This window comes from Syngnathoides biaculeatus, chromosome 7 (assembly GCF_019802595.1).
Source record: "Syngnathoides biaculeatus isolate LvHL_M chromosome 7, ASM1980259v1, whole genome shotgun sequence".
Classification (NCBI taxonomy): domain Eukaryota; kingdom Metazoa; phylum Chordata; class Actinopteri; order Syngnathiformes; family Syngnathidae; genus Syngnathoides; species Syngnathoides biaculeatus.
The window spans coordinates 10,081,135-10,100,401 of record NC_084646.1 but is presented as its reverse complement, the minus strand read 5'-3'; the positions used below and the strand labels follow the sequence as shown (position 1 = coordinate 10,100,401).

The 19,267-nt window shown below is 46.4% G+C and overlaps 2 protein-coding genes across 3 annotated transcripts; one reads left to right on the top strand and one right to left on the bottom strand.

The window, feature by feature from the left end:
• Positions 1 to 88: 88 nt before the first annotated feature.
• Positions 89 to 8,609, bottom strand: LOC133503741 (kynurenine--oxoglutarate transaminase 3-like). The gene is made up of 13 exons (XM_061825648.1): positions 8,522 to 8,609; positions 7,592 to 7,661; positions 7,429 to 7,493; positions 7,217 to 7,361; positions 5,302 to 5,538; positions 3,552 to 3,674; positions 3,349 to 3,469; positions 2,343 to 2,419; positions 1,472 to 1,561; positions 1,196 to 1,382; positions 935 to 1,008; positions 659 to 745; positions 89 to 579 (listed from the first exon to the last, which is right to left on the bottom strand). Exons 2-13 carry the CDS (start codon positions 7,658 to 7,660, stop codon positions 511 to 513), a joined length of 1,344 nt encoding a protein of 447 aa, XP_061681632.1. The 5' UTR covers position 7,661; positions 8,522 to 8,609; the 3' UTR covers positions 89 to 510.
• A 2,692-nt stretch (positions 8,610 to 11,301) lies between these two features.
• lrrc8c (leucine rich repeat containing 8 VRAC subunit C) lies at positions 11,302 to 18,700 on the top strand. 2 transcript variants are annotated; one of them, XM_061825646.1, is made up of 3 exons: positions 11,302 to 11,426; positions 13,046 to 13,188; positions 14,321 to 18,700. In XM_061825646.1, exons 2-3 carry the CDS (start codon positions 13,051 to 13,053, stop codon positions 16,550 to 16,552), a joined length of 2,370 nt encoding a protein of 789 aa, XP_061681630.1. In that variant the 5' UTR covers positions 11,302 to 11,426; positions 13,046 to 13,050; the 3' UTR covers positions 16,553 to 18,700. The 2 variants fall into 2 exon arrangements, with proteins under 2 accessions (XP_061681630.1, XP_061681631.1); XM_061825647.1 differs by lacking the exon at positions 11,302 to 11,426 and having other exon boundaries at positions 13,115 to 13,216.
• The last annotated feature ends 567 nt before the right edge of the window (positions 18,701 to 19,267 follow it).

Here is a 19,267-nt window from a genome sequence, read left to right as displayed (position 1 = left end):
CCGGGATCGAACCCGGGACCTCAGAACTGTGAGGCCAACACGTTCCAGCCGATCCACCGTGCCGCCCAAACAAAGTTAAGCAACAAAATACATGAAATATTTTATTGAAATGTTGCCGGGACACAACAGACTTCAGACTGGACAGGATCTAAAATGTGCTACATAGTCATACTGAAATATGGAAAAAATGAAAAGTGCATCTCAGTACATTTGACATCGTGGACGAGTGCAGTACATTTATTTCAGTGGCTCAGTTATTAAAAGCATCGAAATGAAATCGTGAAATATCACACTATGAGCTGTATAATCGCAGTTTCACCAATTCGCAATACTGTAACTCCAGAATGTTCCGCTACGCTCAAACTCATGAAAACGTGCTGTGGAAATAGAAGGACTCGGTACTATTAGGCTCCTCCCAGTGGGGGATGGGAAAAAGGGACGGGACCAAGACTCAAACCTTGAGGCACTCCGGTGGTTTCAAAAAAACAAAACAAAAAAAAAAAAAACTTTTTAGCCGCTGCTCCCTGAAGACTTCCACTTCTTGAGGATGAGCTCGGCCGCATCCAGAGTTTCGTTTCGCTGTCGTCGCGGAAACATAAAATCATAAAGATGATATTATAAAGGTTTCAACACGCTTTTGATCTACTGCGACGATTACCTTGATGAAGCAAAGACGGATGTATTTCTCAAAAGCCTTGGTGGATTCCTCCCCGACGAACGCCGTGACAGGAATGGCCGCCAGTTTCTACATCAAAGGCGACATGATTTAAATATATTACCAATTAAAAAACGTGAAATTTGCAAGGTGCGTCATTCGTGAGTCAACGTTTTGAAACGGCTCAATTTGGCAAACGCTCGGATTTTGTTGGATTTCTCAAATTGGAAGCGCATGCCCGGACAGAAATGTACACGAAAAACAACTCGGCTCGTTCACCTTTTCTTGAATCATCCACTTGACAAACTTGTAGTCGTAAGCTTCGTCGCTGCCCATGTGTGAGAGGTTCTGGTCTACGTGTCAAAAAACATAAATGTCAAAATCCTTTTCTCCCTCAAAAACAATACTGTCAATAAAATCGATTGATTGACAGAAACGTAGCGTCTAAGCGGTGACGTTAGCAGTTAGCCTAGCTCGACTGCTACATCTTGGTAAGAAGTTAGCTCAACTTGAGCGGCCAGCGTTAGCGCGAGAGCTCACTTAGCGCCGCGACGTCAGCCAGCATGAAGTAGCCTCCCTCGGGGACGACGGGCGACAGCCCGGCCTCCCGCAAGATGGCGGCCAGGCGGTCCCGCTTCCCCTCCAGCTCCTCGGCCAGCGACGTGAAGTAGCACTCGGGCTGACCCATCAGCTCGTAGTTCAGGAGTAAACTTTGCGCCACGGCCTCCTGCCGGGAAACCAGACTCATTACTCGTTACAATGCAAATTCGTACTCTGTTACGTCGCGGTATTTATCAGCCCCTCCCCGCAACTAGCCTGTAGTGGTGTCGGGCAGGTGTACAGCGTGTTCTGCATGACGGTCTGAAGGTGGCGGATCAGGTGCTCAGGTCCGATGGACCAACCGAGCTTTGGGCAGAAAAACGTTACTTTGAAAGACACCAAGAAGCCGACATCCATGAATTCTGTCAAATGTAGATCACTAGCGATAATGCTAGTCGTTAGCATTTATCCAACCTCTGTCCCTATGTCTTTAACATTAAAAATGTCCTGATCCCCCCCCCCCCCAAAAAAAAAAAAGATTACCGTAATTCCCAGCCTACAGAGCGCACCCGGTTATAGGCCTCACCAAGTACATTTGAAAAGGAAATACTATTTGGTACATACATACGCCGCAGCTGTGTAAAAGCCGCAAGTGCCCACATTGAAACACGTGATATTTACAAAGAAAGATGGTACACATAAAGAGTTTTTAAACACTAACGCGGTGCTAACGCTAGTGCTGACACTAGCGCCGCTCTAAAGCTAGCACCACACTAACGCTAATGCTAACAGGGCCGGTTATATAAACACACGAGACACACCAGTAACACAGCAGCAACACGCTAGCGCAGGGCTAACAGGGCAGGTAAAAGTCACTTCTTCGGCACATATATTCCACCAGTGTCACTCTTACCTTTTCCGCTCAAGCGCACCCTTGCGGCCGTTAGGAAAAAAAAAAAAAAAAAAAAAAACGCACAAATTAGCCGCATCACCGTGTAAACCGCAGGGTTGAAAGCGTGTGAAAAAAGTCGCGACTTGTAGGCCGGAAATTACGCTAACTGGCTAAAACAAGTGGCCATTTTTTGGGTGAAACTCAAAACGACTTCAGCGTGGATGCGCACTGGACGGTTTCAAATAGCATGTTCACCTTCCATCCGGTGACGCTGAAAGTTTTCCCCGCACTGCCGATGGTGATGGTTCGATCCCACATTCCGGGCAGAGTCGCTGCAAAGACGGCAACATTTTCGATCAATCAATTCCTTCGAGCCAGCTAGCGTGCTCGTAATGTCTCTCCAGTTCGAATTCACCGTTAGCTTGAGCCGGCTAATATGCTCTTGCGCTACATGGAGTTCTGCAAACTTGCTTTTTGCCTGCTGAGGCGCGAGGACCCCAAAAAAAACAGCGTGAACCAGCTCATTGGAAGGTGAATCTTGTACACAAAAAAATAATCATAAAAAAATAATACAAAAACTAATTTAAAAAATCATAAAAATCAAATCATTTTTTTTGTTATTTGGATACTGCAGTTACAATTAATAAAATTTGAGTTAACCAACTATAATTAAACATTTACACATAAAAATGTTAATGCATATTTTAATGAATTTGTTTTACAATATTTTAATATTATCATTCATTTTATGAGAATACAGTAAAAAAAAAAAATAGAATTAAGGCCCGTTAAATGCAAATGTGATTTTTTTTTTTTTTTACCCCCACTTTTCATGATCAATTAATGTATTCAATAGTTATTACACAAAAGAGAATTTGATTTTATAAATGAACAAAATCCTCCCGGTGCCTGCGTGGGTTTTCTCCGGGTTATTGCTTCCAGATTCCAGAAAAGTTGATGACTCTAAATTGCCCGTAGGTGTGATTGGTTGTTTTTGTGTTGTTTGCGTAAGTGTACCCAGTTCAGGGTGTACCCCGAGTCTCGGCCGAAGTCGGCTGGCTGAGGCTCGGGCATGCCGCCACCGTAGTGAGGATAAGCGGTATGGACAAATGGATGTAAAAAATAAAAAGAAACAAAAATGCTGAATTAATGGAACAAATGTTACAGGTAATGTACATGCTACGTGAGTCAAATGAAAAAGTGTCAAACGTGCCCACGACCCACGCTTTGGCCACCCGTTTGCCAAAAAGCAAATTAGTACCGATTTTGTGGTGCCGCTGTCCGCGGTAGACCATCCACTCGTAAACCTCGTCGCTGAAGCACAGCGTGTCGTGCTTGACGCATAAGTCGGCGACCATCTGCAGCTCCTCCCTGGTGAAAACCTGCCGGGGGGGGGGGGGGGGGGGGAACCTCATCAGAATGGGGAACCATACTGGTCTTTTTTTTGTCTTTGGTCCTACATGCCTTCCCGATGGGGTTGTGGGGCGTGTTGATGAGGATGGCTTTGGTCTTGGAGTTGAATTTGCCGGCAAGCTCCTCGGGGTCCAGGAACCAGTCGGCGCTGGAGGTGCTCCTCTGGCCGGGTTTCTGCAACGTGGAGAAAATACTGTGATATGACCTTAAATAATATTTCATATCCAGTCAACTCTTCTCAGATCATTGAGGGATTGGTTAATTAAAGCTTTTCTAATGCTCGGATTAATGGCACAATTGTGCTTTTTAACGCCGCAATGCTTAGCGTGCTTGTTTGCTAGCAGATTTCAACGACAGAAACTGAAATATATACCATAATTCCCGGCCTACAGAGCGCAGATATGTACGCCCCAGCTGTGTAAAAGATGCAAGTGCCTACATTGAAACTCACATTGAAACACCAGATATTTATGAAGACGCACGCTACACAGAGAGTTTAATGGTAGCGCCGCCGCGATAATGCTAACGCCGGGCTAACAAGGCCGTTTTAAAAAAAAAAAAACATACCGGTAAAATCACTGAGAAACAGCGCTAACGCGCTAGCGCAGCGCTAACAGTGATATATATATATATATATATAAAAAGACTGGATAGCGCATACATATCAAATCGGTATATTGATTGGGTGACGCTAGTTGGCTGCCATCTTGGTACTCCCAAACGTGCGGAGGACGCTTACTGGTTGGATTATGGCGGGGTTTTTCTCAAAGTTTTGCACATAGAATTAAAACTGGCCGTGTGAGCTAGACATGTTTTTCAGTTCTGGTAGCATGAAGGATTTTTAATTGGACTTGGTAAACCAAAAAACGCTAAGCACAAAGGAAAGACATACAACACCGTGACTAGCAAGAAATCTTGCATAAAACCGAGGGCCCAATTTCCGTGATGTGTTAACCTTTCCCAAAGCACTATCATCATAACATAGCAAAAAAACAAGCATTTTTTGTCATAAAAACATAACATTTCAAGTCAATCAGTTCGATATATTTTTAGAAATAAGGACACGCAATGGGAAAATACATGCGACGTCCTATTTCGGACAGAAAATTTAAACTTGTTTCCTCGCATTTGAAAATGTAATTCAATTTGCAGAGTTCTGTGTTATGAAATTCATCAAAAATTTCACAGAAAATGTGTTTTCTTGCTTATCCACACTGATGAAGTTTGGGAAAATATTGACATTGTTTTTTCGCGAAGAAAATGTCGGCCTATAAAAGGTGAAGCAGAGAGTGAACAGTGAACAACAACAAAATTAAGTTAATCAGAAAATTAAAAAAAAAAAAAAAACTTTACAAACAAACATTAACAGTATCAAAGTAAATGTTTCTAACTTACATGTGGAATGTTTTCTCACAGCCACAAAACTAGCGATTCACGCACACGTCGCCATGCTTGTTTTGGGAGTTGCAAGATGGCGGATGGCGACTCCACTTTTCGTGGCCAAAAAGCCATCCAATCTTTTTTTTTTTTTTCCCTCGATCGGTGGCCGACCGGTAAAAGTCACCTCCTCGGCACATATATTCCGCCGGTCTCACTCTAACCTTTTCCGCTCGGGCGCCCCCGTTAGGAAAAAAAAACGCACAAATTAGCCGGATCACCGCATAAACCGCAGGGTTGAACGTGTGTATAAAAAGTCGCGGTTTATAGGCCGGAAATTATGGTATATGCATATATGAACACCCTGCCAAATCAAAGGGATTAATGGCCCAACGCCATGGAAAAATGACTGCTTGATGCTTACAGTTCGCAGCGGTATCAGCACAGGTTTGGCCCCCGCCATGCGCACCATGGGCACGTAGCAGTCGAAAAAGGGTTCTATGATGATGACCTCGTCACCGTCCTCCACCAGGGCCTGCACGGTGCTGAACAAGGACCCGTAGCCGCCCACCGTCACCAGGATTTCCTTGAGCGGGTCGATGGCGCGCCCGCACGCTTTGCCGTAAACCTGAGAGAGCGCCTTCACCAGTGTCGGGTGTCCCTAAAGTCAACACCAGATGGACAGAGGGTGTTTGCTAACGCTAATGCAAAACACAAGTTGTATTCTGGTGACGCGAGCTGTCAAAAGTTAGCATATATAACATAAATGTGTGCTGTGGTAATAACAATATTGTTATATCTAAAAAACAAGTTTTTGTTGTGGTTATTAACCAGTGTGTTAAAGAGTAATGTGATCACATTAGCTGCAGATGAAGCCAGTAATGAATGTAGCTGTCCACCTATCCATCCATTTTCTTTGCCGCTTATCCCCACAAGGGTCACGGGAGTGCTGGAACCCATCCCGGCTGTCAACGGGCAGGAGGCGGCGTGCACCCTGAACTGGTCGCCAGCCAATCGCAGGGCACATGGAGACAAACGCGCCACAATCACACCTCGGGGCAATTTAGAGTGTCCAATCAATGTTGCATGTTTTTGGGATGTGGGAGGAAAAAACCCACGCCGGCACGGGGAGAACATGCAAACTCCACACAGGCGGGGCCGGGATCGAACCCGGGTCCTCAGAACTGTGAGGCCAAAGCTTTACAGCTGATCCTCCGTACAACCAGAATGTAACTAGTGAATGTAAAATAAAAGTTGCGCTCATGTTAGCTGGTCAAAGCTAACTGCTAATATAAAATAGCGTCATGTTATGTGGCTAACGCCAGCAATGTATGTAAAATAGTGGTGTATTTTGGTCTTGCCAGCAAGCTAAACCTAAAAGTGTTTGCAAAAAGAGGTGCAGTGTAATCGTACTAGATTTCAAAAGCTAAGTATACTCACAAGTGTGCTGTATATCCATATATCGGTATGTATAAGTGTGTGTGCTAGCTGGGTAAAGCTCAAGCTTTACAGCTGCGCCGCCGTACCACCAGAATGTAACCAGTGAATGTAAAAGAAAAGTTGCGCTCATGTTAGCTGGTTAAAGCTAAAGCTAACAGCCAATATAAAATAGACGTGACACTTTTCTCATATTATGTGGCTAACGCGAGCAGTGTATGTAAAATAGTGGTGTATTTTGGTGTCGCTAGCTAGCTAAACCTCAAAGTACGAGATTTCAAAAGCTAAGTACACTCACAAGTATACTTTATGTACATATATTGATATCTATAAGTGTGTGTGCTAGCTGGGTAAAGCTAAAGCTGTCTGTAAAACGGTGATGTGGTCACGTTAGCTGAAGGAAGCTAATGTTGCATGTAAAACAGAGGTGCGCTACAGTTTTTATGTGGCTTAAGATAATACTAGCAGTGTACGTAAAATCGAGCATTAGCCTCACAGTTCCGAGAACCGGGGTTCAGATCCCAGCCCGCTGCCTGTGTGGGTTTTCTCCGGGGTACTCCGGTTTCCTCCCGCATCCCAAAAACATGCAACATTGATTGGACACTCTAAATTGCCCCTAGGTGTGATTCTGAGTGCGGCTGTTTGTCTCTATGTGCCCTGCGATTGGCCGGCAACCAGTTTAGGGCGTACCCCACAACCCTGCCTGATGATAGCTGGGATAGCCTGCGGCCCTCCCGCGACCCTGATGAGGATAAGCAGCAGAGAAAATGGATGTATGTAAAACAGAGTACCCTGCATTCATGCTAGCTGGCTAAAGACAACCGCATGTGTAAAACAGTTGGATTACGGCGGGACTAGGTGGATAATGTCAACAGTGTTTGTAAATTAGCGGCGCTACTCACGAATCCTCGTGTGTACTGGTTCATTTTGTCCACTGACACCGCCCGCACCAGGGAATCCTTGATGTAGGGCGGCAGCGCTATATCCGGGAAGCCTTGACCCAGGTTGACTACGGAAGGGTCCGCCGCCAGCGACGTAAACGCCACCCTGGTTTTGCCACCGCAGACTAACGTTAGCGTGCTAGCCTTTCAAATAAACGGAAAAGCTCACTCACCACACATTCTTGTCCAGTCCTTGGATCCTCTTGGTGTTGCCGTGTCGGGACGCCATTGTCGCACACTGCAACACACTCGCGGCTTAATCATCCGAAACGTTTTCCGTTGTTTTGAGCTAGCATTTAGCTAAGATCAGCATTGTCGCCTTGTTAAGCGACTTACCTGCGATGTACAAAAACTCCTTTGGAGCGAAAACCTAGAGCAGACCCGGAGCTGACTGGCCACGCTCATTCTGCAATTGTATGTCTACGTTAACCACCGTGTGATAAAACTACAATAAAGCAAAACTACTTGGCAGTTGAAAATGCACCACATAATGCAAAGGAAACAAGATGGCGTTGGCGGCTATCAGGCTTCTATGACTATAACTGTCTTTATAGTGTATTGAGCAGTTCTGTTTTTTTTGTTTTTTTTTTTTTTTTTTTTTCATAATTTACGTCAGAAACACCCCCCACCCCCCAAAAAATTAAAAAGACAAACAAAAAGCATAATCTGCTCTTTAATGAAGGCATGTCAGATGGTGACGTTTTCATGTTCATATAAAAAAAACTATTTGAAAAAGGATATTTTATACTAATGATGATTACCGGTTTTATTTAAACTCTGTAGGTTGAAAAAGAAGCCCAAAAAAACTTATACAAAATTTTAAATAATAATGATGCCGGCTTGAAACCTTTGCAAACGTCAGTTGCAGTAACATGGCGAGCCACTTGGGAGCAATGATGCGCAGTAAATGCTCATGACGACGACGAAGAAGACAATCAGGAAGCAGCCAGCAGCTAATACTTTCACTTTGTTAAGTCAAACGTGTCAACGTCACTCCCTGATATGAAAAATATGTTTATTAATGAATAATGGCACAGTTAAGATGCCTTTGCTGCAAAACGCGAGATTTATTTTTTTTAAAGGTGTTTAGCAAAATCACGTGCACGCTGCCAATCAGCCCGTTAGGAAACTAATAAATATTTTTCATGTCGTTTTATCGTAATTGTCGCAGTGTAGACGCCGCTGCAGTTTCAATAAAAAGCAAAACACAAAATCTGCAAAAGTAATTAAACAAAACCGAGCAAACTTGCCTGCGGCGACACTTACCTACAGGGGGAAAGGATGCGTTCGCGTGCAAGCGAGGAAGAAGCGGTATCACAGCTAACTTATCTGTTCCTCGCGTGGGAAACTTTTTAGTCGCCTTTAAAATCGACCTTTTAAAAGAAAACGATGACCTCTTAAAGTAAAACACTGTGATATTAAATGATTTTTGTTTCAAAAAGCGGTTCACAACTTCTCCGTCGAAGGGCAGTAACTGTTGATTCTCTCCTTTCTGTTTTTATGAGAGTAAATGAAGGCATCACCGCCGGACCAATAGAAGTCGTTCCAAAACAAACAATTTTATGCTTAATAATGATTCATAACGCATGATGCTGCTTGCATCCCAAATGAGTGATCCTTTTCCCAGAAGTGCATTTTTCTTTGCTGAAGGTGATACAATTTTGTGTGCAGTTGTTATCTACAAATATATTGCATCACACTAAGCTGCTTTTAATATATTTATTGCTTTATTGGCATTGATTTCCATCCAAAATGAGCTTTCATCGTATTTCAAGGCATCCGACTTCCGCTTCTTCAAGATGCGTTCAGGTGCATCCAGAGTCTCATCCCGCTTTGGAAAAGAATTAAGAGTTATTGTTATTTTCAATATATGTATACAGCAGTATGAATATATATTTTGGGTGTTTTTCAGGTGGCCGGTGTTTACCTTGAAGAAGGAAAACGAAATATACTTGTCAAAGGTCCTCGTTGGATTCCTCTCCGACCAAGGCCGTCACAGGAAGGGCCGCCACTTTCTTCCAAAATATGAATTAGTTATGTATCTGGTCAGTTAGCGTTGTGCTGTTATCACGAATTACCCTCATTACAGTGATAATAATAATGTAATTACTGATAACTGAAAGAAAATAACATCACAGGTGTTACTAAAAATGTCCATGATTTCAACCTTGGTTCCGTGTGATACATTTCTGCTAAAGTGCAGATAATTATGATTTTTTTTTTTTTTTTGTTCAATCTGGAATTGAGGGTGTGTGACTTTAAAAGGCGGGGCGAATGTGGGTGTCAGCGAATGAGCACGTAAAGTTGGGTGACTGTCAGCTAATCTGGTCGTTGAGTGTCTCCGTGAAAGTTCTGGCCTGTGGGAGCTCCCGAATGAATGTCCTCACGACGTTTATCCATGCAGCCGTGACCCAAGCCGCTTATCCCCACAAGGGTCACGGGACAGCCGCAGCCTATCCCAGCTAGCTTCGGGCGACAGGAAGAGTACGCTGTGAATTGGTCGCCAGTCAGTCGCAGGGCAGGAATGTGAGCGGGAATCGATCCATCAACGTCAGGTATGTGTACCACGACACCAACAATGACTCTCTCGTGATATTTATGTTATTTTATTTTATTTTTGACCATTTTTTCAATAAAGCAGTGCACCGGTGGCTGTGTCTCTCCTTGAACTTCCAGTAATCTCGATGAAACGTGTGAAACCAAATTGAGCGTACCTGCTTCCCATTCACACCCGAGACCTGTCGACAAGGAATGTGAATTGTTGGTCCCATTTGGGTTTTTGTACTTGCCCGGAACCCTTAAGGTCCTGCGTCATCACGAGGTCTCGAGAGAGGAAATAAATCCTGAAACGAAAGCTTAGAAGAGCACCATCAACTTGTCCAAGACTGCCGGGGACCAGGGCCGGACGTCAGACGACTCGGTCTGTGTGGAATCCAGTGACAGAGGTCGGACGAGGAGGCCACTTGGGGAAAGTAGCCCTTCGTAGGCTGGGAGAAGACGCGAGAGAGGGTGCTGGTGCTGGTGCTGGTGGTGGGGGGCGACCAATCCAGGGTGTGCCCCGCTGATAGCTGGAGTAGGCGCTAGCGCTCCCACGACCCTTGTGAGGATAAGCGGTTCAGAAGATGGATGGATATATTTCTATGGGCGGCATGGTGAAGCAGCTGTAAAGCGTCCGTCTCACAGTTCTGAGGTCCAGGGTTCAATTCCCCCCCACGTGGAGGTAGCATGTTCTGCCCGTGCCTGCTTGGGTTTGCTCCCACATCCCCAAAACATGCGGTGACAATATTCTACGTATACAGTAACGTATAATAATTGTATGGAAAATGTATAAGCTGGAACAGCTGGTAAAGCAGTGGCCTCACAGTTCTGAGGGCCCGGGTTCGAGTCCAGACCCGCCTGTGTCCGCGCCGTGCCTGCGTGGCTTTTCTCCGGGTGGGCACTCCGGTTTCCTCCCACATCCCAAAAACACGCGACATTAATTGGACACTCTAAATTGCCCATGGGTGTGATTGTGAGTACGACTGTTGTCTGTTTCTATGTGCCCTGCGATTGGCTGGCGACCATTCTAGGGCCTCTCGCCTGTTGACAGCTGGGATTGACTCCAGCACTCTCTGCGACCCTTGTGAGGATAAGCAGCTATGAAAATGGATGGATGGATGGAAAATGTCTAGTAATTATCCATTCATACAATTTTCGAATTTTGGAGACTATTGATCAATTTGATAAAAATAAAAATTAATAATAATATTAATTAATAATAACAATTTAAAAAGCGTGAAAATAAATTAACGTCTCCATAATGAATGTTCGGGACACGACAAAGTGCTTTCGCAGCATTGTGCTCAGACGACCCGGGAGCCGATTTTCGAGTCTCCGCCCGCAGATTCGGCTCGGCTCGGCTCGGCTCGGGTTTCCAGTCCACGCCCCGCTCCACGTCTCCTCCTCCTCCTCCGCATATCCACGCCCGACGGACCGTCGAACCCCCCCACCCCCCCCACCCACCCCCGAAGACGGCGGGGAGGCGGGCAGGGCAATCCTGGACTGGATGCAGCACAATCGGAACCGCCGCATCACAACAACGACGATGACGACGAGACGCAACCTGGTCGCCGTTTGAGCCCGGAAAAAAGACAACAAGGAAAAAAAAAAAAACGAGACCCTCGAAAGGAAGGTAAGCATGTCCGCCCCCCCCCCCCTCCCCGCCCCTTCACCCCCCCCCCATTTTCCACACACGTTTTCACTAAAGTGCGCGTTACTTTTTTTTTGCGGTTGTTAATTCAGTGCATCCTCGACTCGAGTCCAGATTGAACTCAAGCGACTCTTTTCATCCTGCACTGCGGTTTACGCCGTAGTAGTACTCGTAGTCGTAGTACCGGAGTTGCAGTTCTCCCCGTTTGCCTGGCTCAAGGACATCCATCCACTCCCCAGACGTTCGCCTTGTAGTAAGAAGTCTGGGTGTGTTCCAAACATGCCTTTATTTGGATTCATCGGGGACCAATTTCCTTTCAGGAAAGGGATGAGGTGGAGGATGTGGGGGGCTGCCGGTCGGGTTCGGAGGCTGACTCATCCGGCCCCGAATTGGAATTTTCCTTTACAAAGTGCTTCTTATTGTGCACTAATAACTCTTCTGGCTGTCAAAACGAGCTCATAGAGGAAAAAAAATATGGCTCCTTTTTGATTCTGTTAGTCATCGTTTATTATCGGGCTTGGACTTGCATCATGCAACTTTCTAATATTTGGAACTGCTGACACCTTTTCTTGGTCGAATTTGACAGTATTTCAACTTCGCCAAATATCATTTTGAAATTTTATCCAAAATACACAAATGTCATTCTTCGTGTAGAAGCGCAACAAAGAAGTGAAGCTGCTCTACTCCAAATGACTCCATCCAGCCATTTTCTTTGCCGCTTATCCTCGCGAGGGTCGCAGGGAGTGCTGGAGCCGATCCCAGCTGTCAACGGGCAGGAAGGGGGCGGGGTACGCTCTGAACTGGTCGCCAGCCAATTGCAGGGCACATGGAGACAAACGGTCGCACTCGTGATCACACCTCGGGGCAATTTAGAGTGTCCAACAATTATTGTTCCAGTTTTTGGGATGTGGGAGGAAACCGGAGTGCCTGGAGAAAAGCCACGCAGGCACAGGGAGAACATGCAAAGTCCACACAGGCAGGGCCGGGATTGAACCCGGGTCCTCAGAACTGTGACGCTAATCTGACCCACCGTGACGCCCGAATTGACTCCACGTCTACTCAAGTGAATTTTAGGTGTAGGATTTTACAATCTTGAAACTGTACATGCCATATGTGTATCCAGTGGGACAGTGCTCACAGTCCCAAGAACTGTTTGTGTCTGCACCACAGTTGCGCAGGTTCCCAAAGAAACCTGTACCGGTTAAGGGACAGTCCTTGGACTGGCACTGGAACGGCAACCCGGTTTGTCGACTCAAGTCATCTTTGATAGCTGTGAACCAGCGAGGGCGCGTGTTAGCATCAGCGTCAGTGCTAATGTTACCGTGAAGAGTCACGGTCATAGTTCATTCGAACCAAAAGTCCAACAAAACTCGGAGATCAAAGCACCGTCATGCATGTGGGATGTGAGCAAATCTTGCAAAACTGGAGCTGCATTTTTAAATGACAAAATGTTTGCTGTCGAGGACACAAAGCGGAGTATGTCGTCCTTCTCCCGTCCGCCGTACGAATCGATAAAGAGAACCCGTGCAGAGCTACACGACCTCCTTCAAGGATTTTTAACAAGCGCTCCGATTTCCGACTGCTTTCATTTGTCATTGCAGGCATCATGATTCCCGTGATGGAATTCCGCCAGTTCTCGGAACAGCAGCCGGCCTTCCGGGTCCTGAAGCCGTGGTGGGACGTGTTCACCGACTACCTATCCGTCATTATGCTCATGATCGGCGTGTTCGGATGCACTCTCCAGGTCAGTCTCCTTCGGCCGTCGTTCTCGGGTAAGTCTCGATTTTGCCAAACACCCAGACTTGCAAATTTTCCTCGCCTGTTAATTTTCCCCCAACCTGGACAGGGTAGCAAAGGAGGCATTCAGCAGCAGAAAAATCCCCCCGCCAACCCCTTCTGGTAAACATTACGCTGGAAACTGCAGATGCTTGACCTCTTTTTCAGTGGGGCTTTTTTGTTATTGTTAGCTGAAACTTGGCACCAAGCAACATAACACAATGTCGCTTTTTTACACACAGAAACGTGTGTGACGTGAAAGGGACGCAACTATTCCGTGTTTGCCCTTTTCACACAGAAAAGGGACACTGGAAGAAATGGGGGGAATGGGAAAAAATCTGTCTTGATAGAACAGTGTGAAAGTCCACGGTTCAAGCAGTCACGAAGAACAGAGACACGCAAACCACCGAAGCCAGTAAAGTCACAGGTCAACTTCGAACCCCCGTTCTGTGTCAGTACCTTTCAAACGCAGACCTCCAGAGGGGGAATCAAGCAGGATGGGTGCTGTTAAAGGGCCTTTCGATAAAAAAAAAAAAAAATTCCCAAGTCAGTGCCCGTTTCCTGGCGGTATTTTTCATACAAAACAGTCACACAGGAAGAAAACCTAAACAATCCGGCTTTGACAGAGAGCATAAAAGGGTGTGTTGATACTAGTTCCAAAATCGGGAAGTTTGTCTCTCAACCGTGATCCCCCTGTTCCTTGTTGGTAACCTTCAAATTGAATGACCCAGATAAAATCACGACATGAGACATGTGCTTGATACTATCTTCAAAACAGAAAAATGTGTGAGGTGACCCAGGAAAAAACTGATTTGGGGGGCCTACCTTTACCTATTTCTGAAACTGAGAAATTCACAGTTACACCAGCACTTTTCTTACAGAAGAGCAAGCCAGCTTTGAGCTTTGATTAGCCGTGAAAGGGGTTTAATCCCTCCAAAGAAGAGAAATTTCCAGGTCAACCCCGGGGAAACACAAAAAAAATCTGCAAGTCGTAGCCGGACATGTTCACCGATAATCCGTCCTTAAAGAACTTACCCTAACCCGTCACCACTTCTGACTGCAATTGTGTGACACTTGCTTGTGCTTACACTCGACTGTAGGTGATGCAAGACAAGATCATCTGCCTCCCGCACAGAACATCTTCGTCCCACGACAACACGAGCGAAGTGGCCGTGAAGCCTTTGCAGATGCGTTACAACCTCTCGTCCGGGCCGAGAGAAATGAGCGGCCTGAAGACGGACCTGGACCTCCAGCAGTACAGCTTCATCAACCAGATGTGCTACGAGAAGGCCCTGCACTGGTACGCCAAATATTTCCCTTACTTGGTTCTGATCCACACGCTCGTCTTCATGGTGTGCAGCAACTTCTGGTTCAAGTTCCCCGGGTCCAGCTCCAAAATTGAGCACTTTATCTCCATGCTGGGCAAATGCTTCGACTCCCCTTGGACCACCCGCGCTCTGTCCGAGGTGTCTGGAGAAAACCCAGAGGACACGGACCACAAAAAGAGCGGCAATGTGGCGTGCCACGGAGGAGTCGGTTTGGAGAAGACTCAGTCGCTCCGTTCAATCCCAGAAAAAATTGTTGCGGACAAACCGTCGGCGAGCGTTCTGGACAAAAAGGAAGGGGAGCAAGCCAAGGCGCTATTTGAGAAGGTGAAGAAGTTCCGTTTGCATGTGGAGGAGGGTGACATCCTCTACCTCATGTATGTGAGGCAGACGTTTTTCAAAGTGTTCAAGTTCCTGCTGATTGTCATCTACAACAGTTCCCTGGTTGACCAGGTGCGCAACAGGGTGCCCTGTGAGGTGGAGATCCAGGACATGACCGGCTACAAAGACTTTGAGTGCAATCACACCATGGCGCACCTCTTCTCTAAGCTCTCCTACTGCTATCTATGCCTGGTGGCGGTCTATGGACTGACCAGCCTGTACACCTCCTACTGGCTGTTCTACCGCTCCCTGAAGGAGTACTCATTCGAGTATGTGCGTCAAGAAACGGGTATCAGCGACATCCCGGACGTGAAGAACGACTTCGCCTTCATGCTGCACATGATCGACCAGTACGACCCGCTGTACTCCAAGAGGTTTGCCGTCTTTCTGTCCGAGGTCAGTGAGAACAAGCTGAAGCAGCTCAACCTCAACCACGAATGGACGGCGGAGAAGCTGCGGCAGAGGCTGCAGGTCAACGCCAACAACCGGCTGGAGCTGCAGCTCTTCATGCTGCCCGGCTTGCCCGATACCGTTTTCGAGCTCAGCGAGCTGCAGTCCCTCAAATTGGAGATCATCAACAACGTGAGTGTCCCCGCCTCCCTCTCAAAGCTGGAGAACCTTCAAGAGCTCTCGTTGTATCAGTGCTCCATCAAGCTACACACCACAGCCATGTCCTTCCTCAAGGAGAACCTGAAGGTGCTCCGTGTCAAGTTTGATGAAGGCAGGGAATTCCCAAGCTGGCTGTATGGCCTCAAGAACCTCGAGGAGCTTCATCTCACGGGCTCCCTGTGCCCGGATGCCTCCAAAAACATCATCCTGGAGTCGCTGCGGGAGATGAAGTGCCTGAAGACGCTGTCGCTGAAGAGCAATCTGACTAAGATACCGCAGTCGATCGTGGACGTGTCCAATCACCTGCAGCGACTCTACTTGCACAATGATGGCACCAAGCTGGTGATGCTGGGAAACCTGAAGAAGATGACCAACCTGACTGAGCTGGAGATGGTACGCTGTGACCTGGAGCGCATCCCACACACCATCTTTAGCCTCTCTGGCCTGCAGGAGCTGGACCTGAAGGAGAACAATTTGCGTTCCATCGAGGAGATCGTGAGCTTCCAGCACCTGCGCAAACTGACTTGCCTGAAGCTGTGGTACAACGGCATCATGTACATTCCCGAGCATATCAAGAAGCTGGGCAGCCTTGAGCGCCTCTACTTCAGCCACAACAAGATTGAGATCTTGCCCTCACACCTGTTCCTCTGCAACAAGCTGCGCTACCTCGACCTGTGTCACAACGACATTCGCTTCATCCCGCCGGAGATCGGCGTCCTGCAGAGCCTGCAGTACTTCTCGGTGGCCTGCAACAAAATTGAGAACCTCCCGGACGAGCTCTTCTTCTGCAAGAAGCTCAAGACGCTGAAACTGGGCAAGAACTCTCTGTCCGTCATTTCGCCAAAGATCTCCTACCTCGCCCAGCTGATACACCTGGAGCTCAAGGGGAACCATTTTGAGCTCCTACCGCAGGAGTTGGGGTGCTGCCGGGCGCTCAAGCGCAGTGGTCTGGTGGTCGAAGATGCCCTGTTTGAGACTCTGCCGTCAGACGTCAGGGACCAGATGAAGGCGGAGTAAAGATGCCTTAAAGTCACCGCAGTGCCTATTCTCGGCTCCCTCACTGATTTTGTTGGATCGGGATTTCACGAGCCCACCGAAAGTACACGGAGCTAGCGCTAGTTTCATTGAATCTGTTTAAGTTTCCTACACTGAATTTCGAAATAGGCCCCTTTAAGCCTGAAATTAGGTCGCTCTATCTTGAATAGACCCGGCCTCCCCCCACAAAAAAATCAAGAAACCAAACAGGAAGTCTGCCTCATTTTGGCCGTTCCTAACGGACGCTCAAGGATGGACTCATCCTGGAGATTTTGCCCAATACCTAACAAATTTGAGTCACATTACGAGCCATAAAGATGACACCGAAAAGCAAAGCAGTTTTATCTTCAAGTCTGCGCGTCGGCGGAGAGCGGCGGTTAAGTTTGCGCGTTTCCCGTACGACACCAGAAGGTCGATTCCGCACGGTCCGACTGCTTGGCTAAACATTTCCCCCCGATTAAAATCAATCAAAACAAAAAAATACCCACGATAACACAATAAGTAGTACCTCGTCTATTTCGGTTCTTGTCAAACAGCTTCCCGAGGAGTCGTCCTGGTGCTCTATGTCGTAGTTATCTCCGGGGGGGGGGGGTTTGAATCTGGGCCTACTTGACTTTTTTTCCGTAGCTCATTAAAGACGTGAAGGACGACTTGACCTCATTCGAGCCTCATTTACATTTATGGTCACAAAATTAGGCACACCTTCATGATCTAACGCAATTCAAGATGAGAGCTGTACGAAAGACAAATACATATATACATACGTATACACATACATCTATTTATTTACACGCAGTATATATAGACAGGCAGAATGTTGGATCACCTGGTAAAGCAGTGGCCTCACAGTTCTGAGGACCCGGGTTTGATCCCGGCCCCCGCCTGTGTGGAGTTTGCATGTTCTCCCCGTGCCTGCGTGGGTTTTCCCCGGGTGGGCACTCCGGTTTCCTCCCACATCCCAAAAAACACGCAACATTAATTGGACTCCCAATTCCAAGTCCAAAGGCACTCCCCGCAAAGTCTCATGAGGATAAGCGGCAAAGAAAATGGATGGATGGATGGATATATATACATACAGTCACTCACATTTGAAAAATGTGCGAGTGTGGTCAGTCATGCCCGCAGATATAAAGTTACGGGTGTGTGTTATGTTTGTAATTATGAGTGTACCCCTTTAAGAGCGGAAGGGGGGCGGTGTAAGGTAAACTAGGAAGTAGAACGAGACCGTGTCCTTCCGTGTTGTTCACTGCGCTGGATCGGTTTTCATGTGCGCCGAGAGTGTGTGACAAGTGCGCAATTGAGCAGTGGCGCAACTTAGAGGGAACATTGGTCAAGACTACACAAAATAAGCGACGTTTTTTCAATATTTATATATGTATTTCTACTCCGCAACAAATTTTACGCGCGTGATTAGCTGGAGAGCGTTGGCCTCACAGTTCTGAGGTCTCTGGTTCAATCCCGGACCCGCCTGCGTGAAGTTTCCATGTCCTCCCTGTGCCTGTGTGGCTTTTCTCCGGGTGGGCACTCCGCTTTCCTCCCACATCCCAAAAACACGCAACATTAATTGGACACTCTAAATTGCCCCAAGGTGTGATTGTGAGCGTGGCTGTTTGTCTCTTAAGTGCCATGCGATTGGCCGGCGACCAGTTCAGGGTGTACCCCACCTGCCTCCTGCCCGTTGACAGCTGGGATAGGCTCCGGCACTCCCCGCGACCCTCGTGAGGATAAGCGGCTAATAAAAAGACGATAAAATAAAAAAAAAAAACAATAATTACAATAATGTCAGCATTTTGTCTGTTACAAAAAAAATCACAGCAATATATAAATATATATATTAGTGTGAAAATGTACTTAACCTAAAAAGCATTTTTGGTTTGTGTCTATGAAAAAATGTGGGGACATAGCGTATCCGCAAATGTTGAATCACGGCAAGTGAACTGTTCTTGTTTGTTTGTTCGACGAATATTATTCATAAACTGCAAAATGGATGACATTTGAGTTTGCTCCACAAACAAAGGACGGGTCGCGATACATATATACAGCATCTGACAAAAAACTCTGCCTTAAATCGAAGCACTGTATAGAACACAAAGACTATTTTACAAGTTGAAATAAAACTTTTGGAACTTTGGTCTTGACTGCTATTGTTGATTTCTAATTGTGACTTATGTAATACGGCTTCTACTGTTGAACTCCAAAGTAACAAAAATGTACTTTGCCACAGTAGTCAGACACTCGTGATAATTGTTATGATTTGAGGGGAACGCAGGTGTACGGAAGGAAGCGTATTGCCGCCCCCCCCCCCCCCAAAAAAAAAAAAGAAAGTGGCCATCACATTATAACGTGATGTGTTTCTCGTTATAATGTGGTTAATTCCACGTTATAAAGTAAATCATTTCATATTATATAGCATAATTCATTTCACAAGAAACGTTTCACGTTATAATGTGAAATGAACCACGTAATAGCATGTAATTTATCACATTATAACATGAAACATATCACGGTCAAACCCAATAAGTTATAAGGTGAAAAGTTGGCATCAACTTACTGCCACCCTGTGGTCACTCACATCCTTCTGAGGTGGACACAGGAAGACACAGCTCCAAGTGGACTCTCATTGAGTGTTGCGCAAAACGTAGCTTTGGTGAGTTTTTTACCGAGTCGTGATGTACTCGAAGATTTCCTCTTACACAT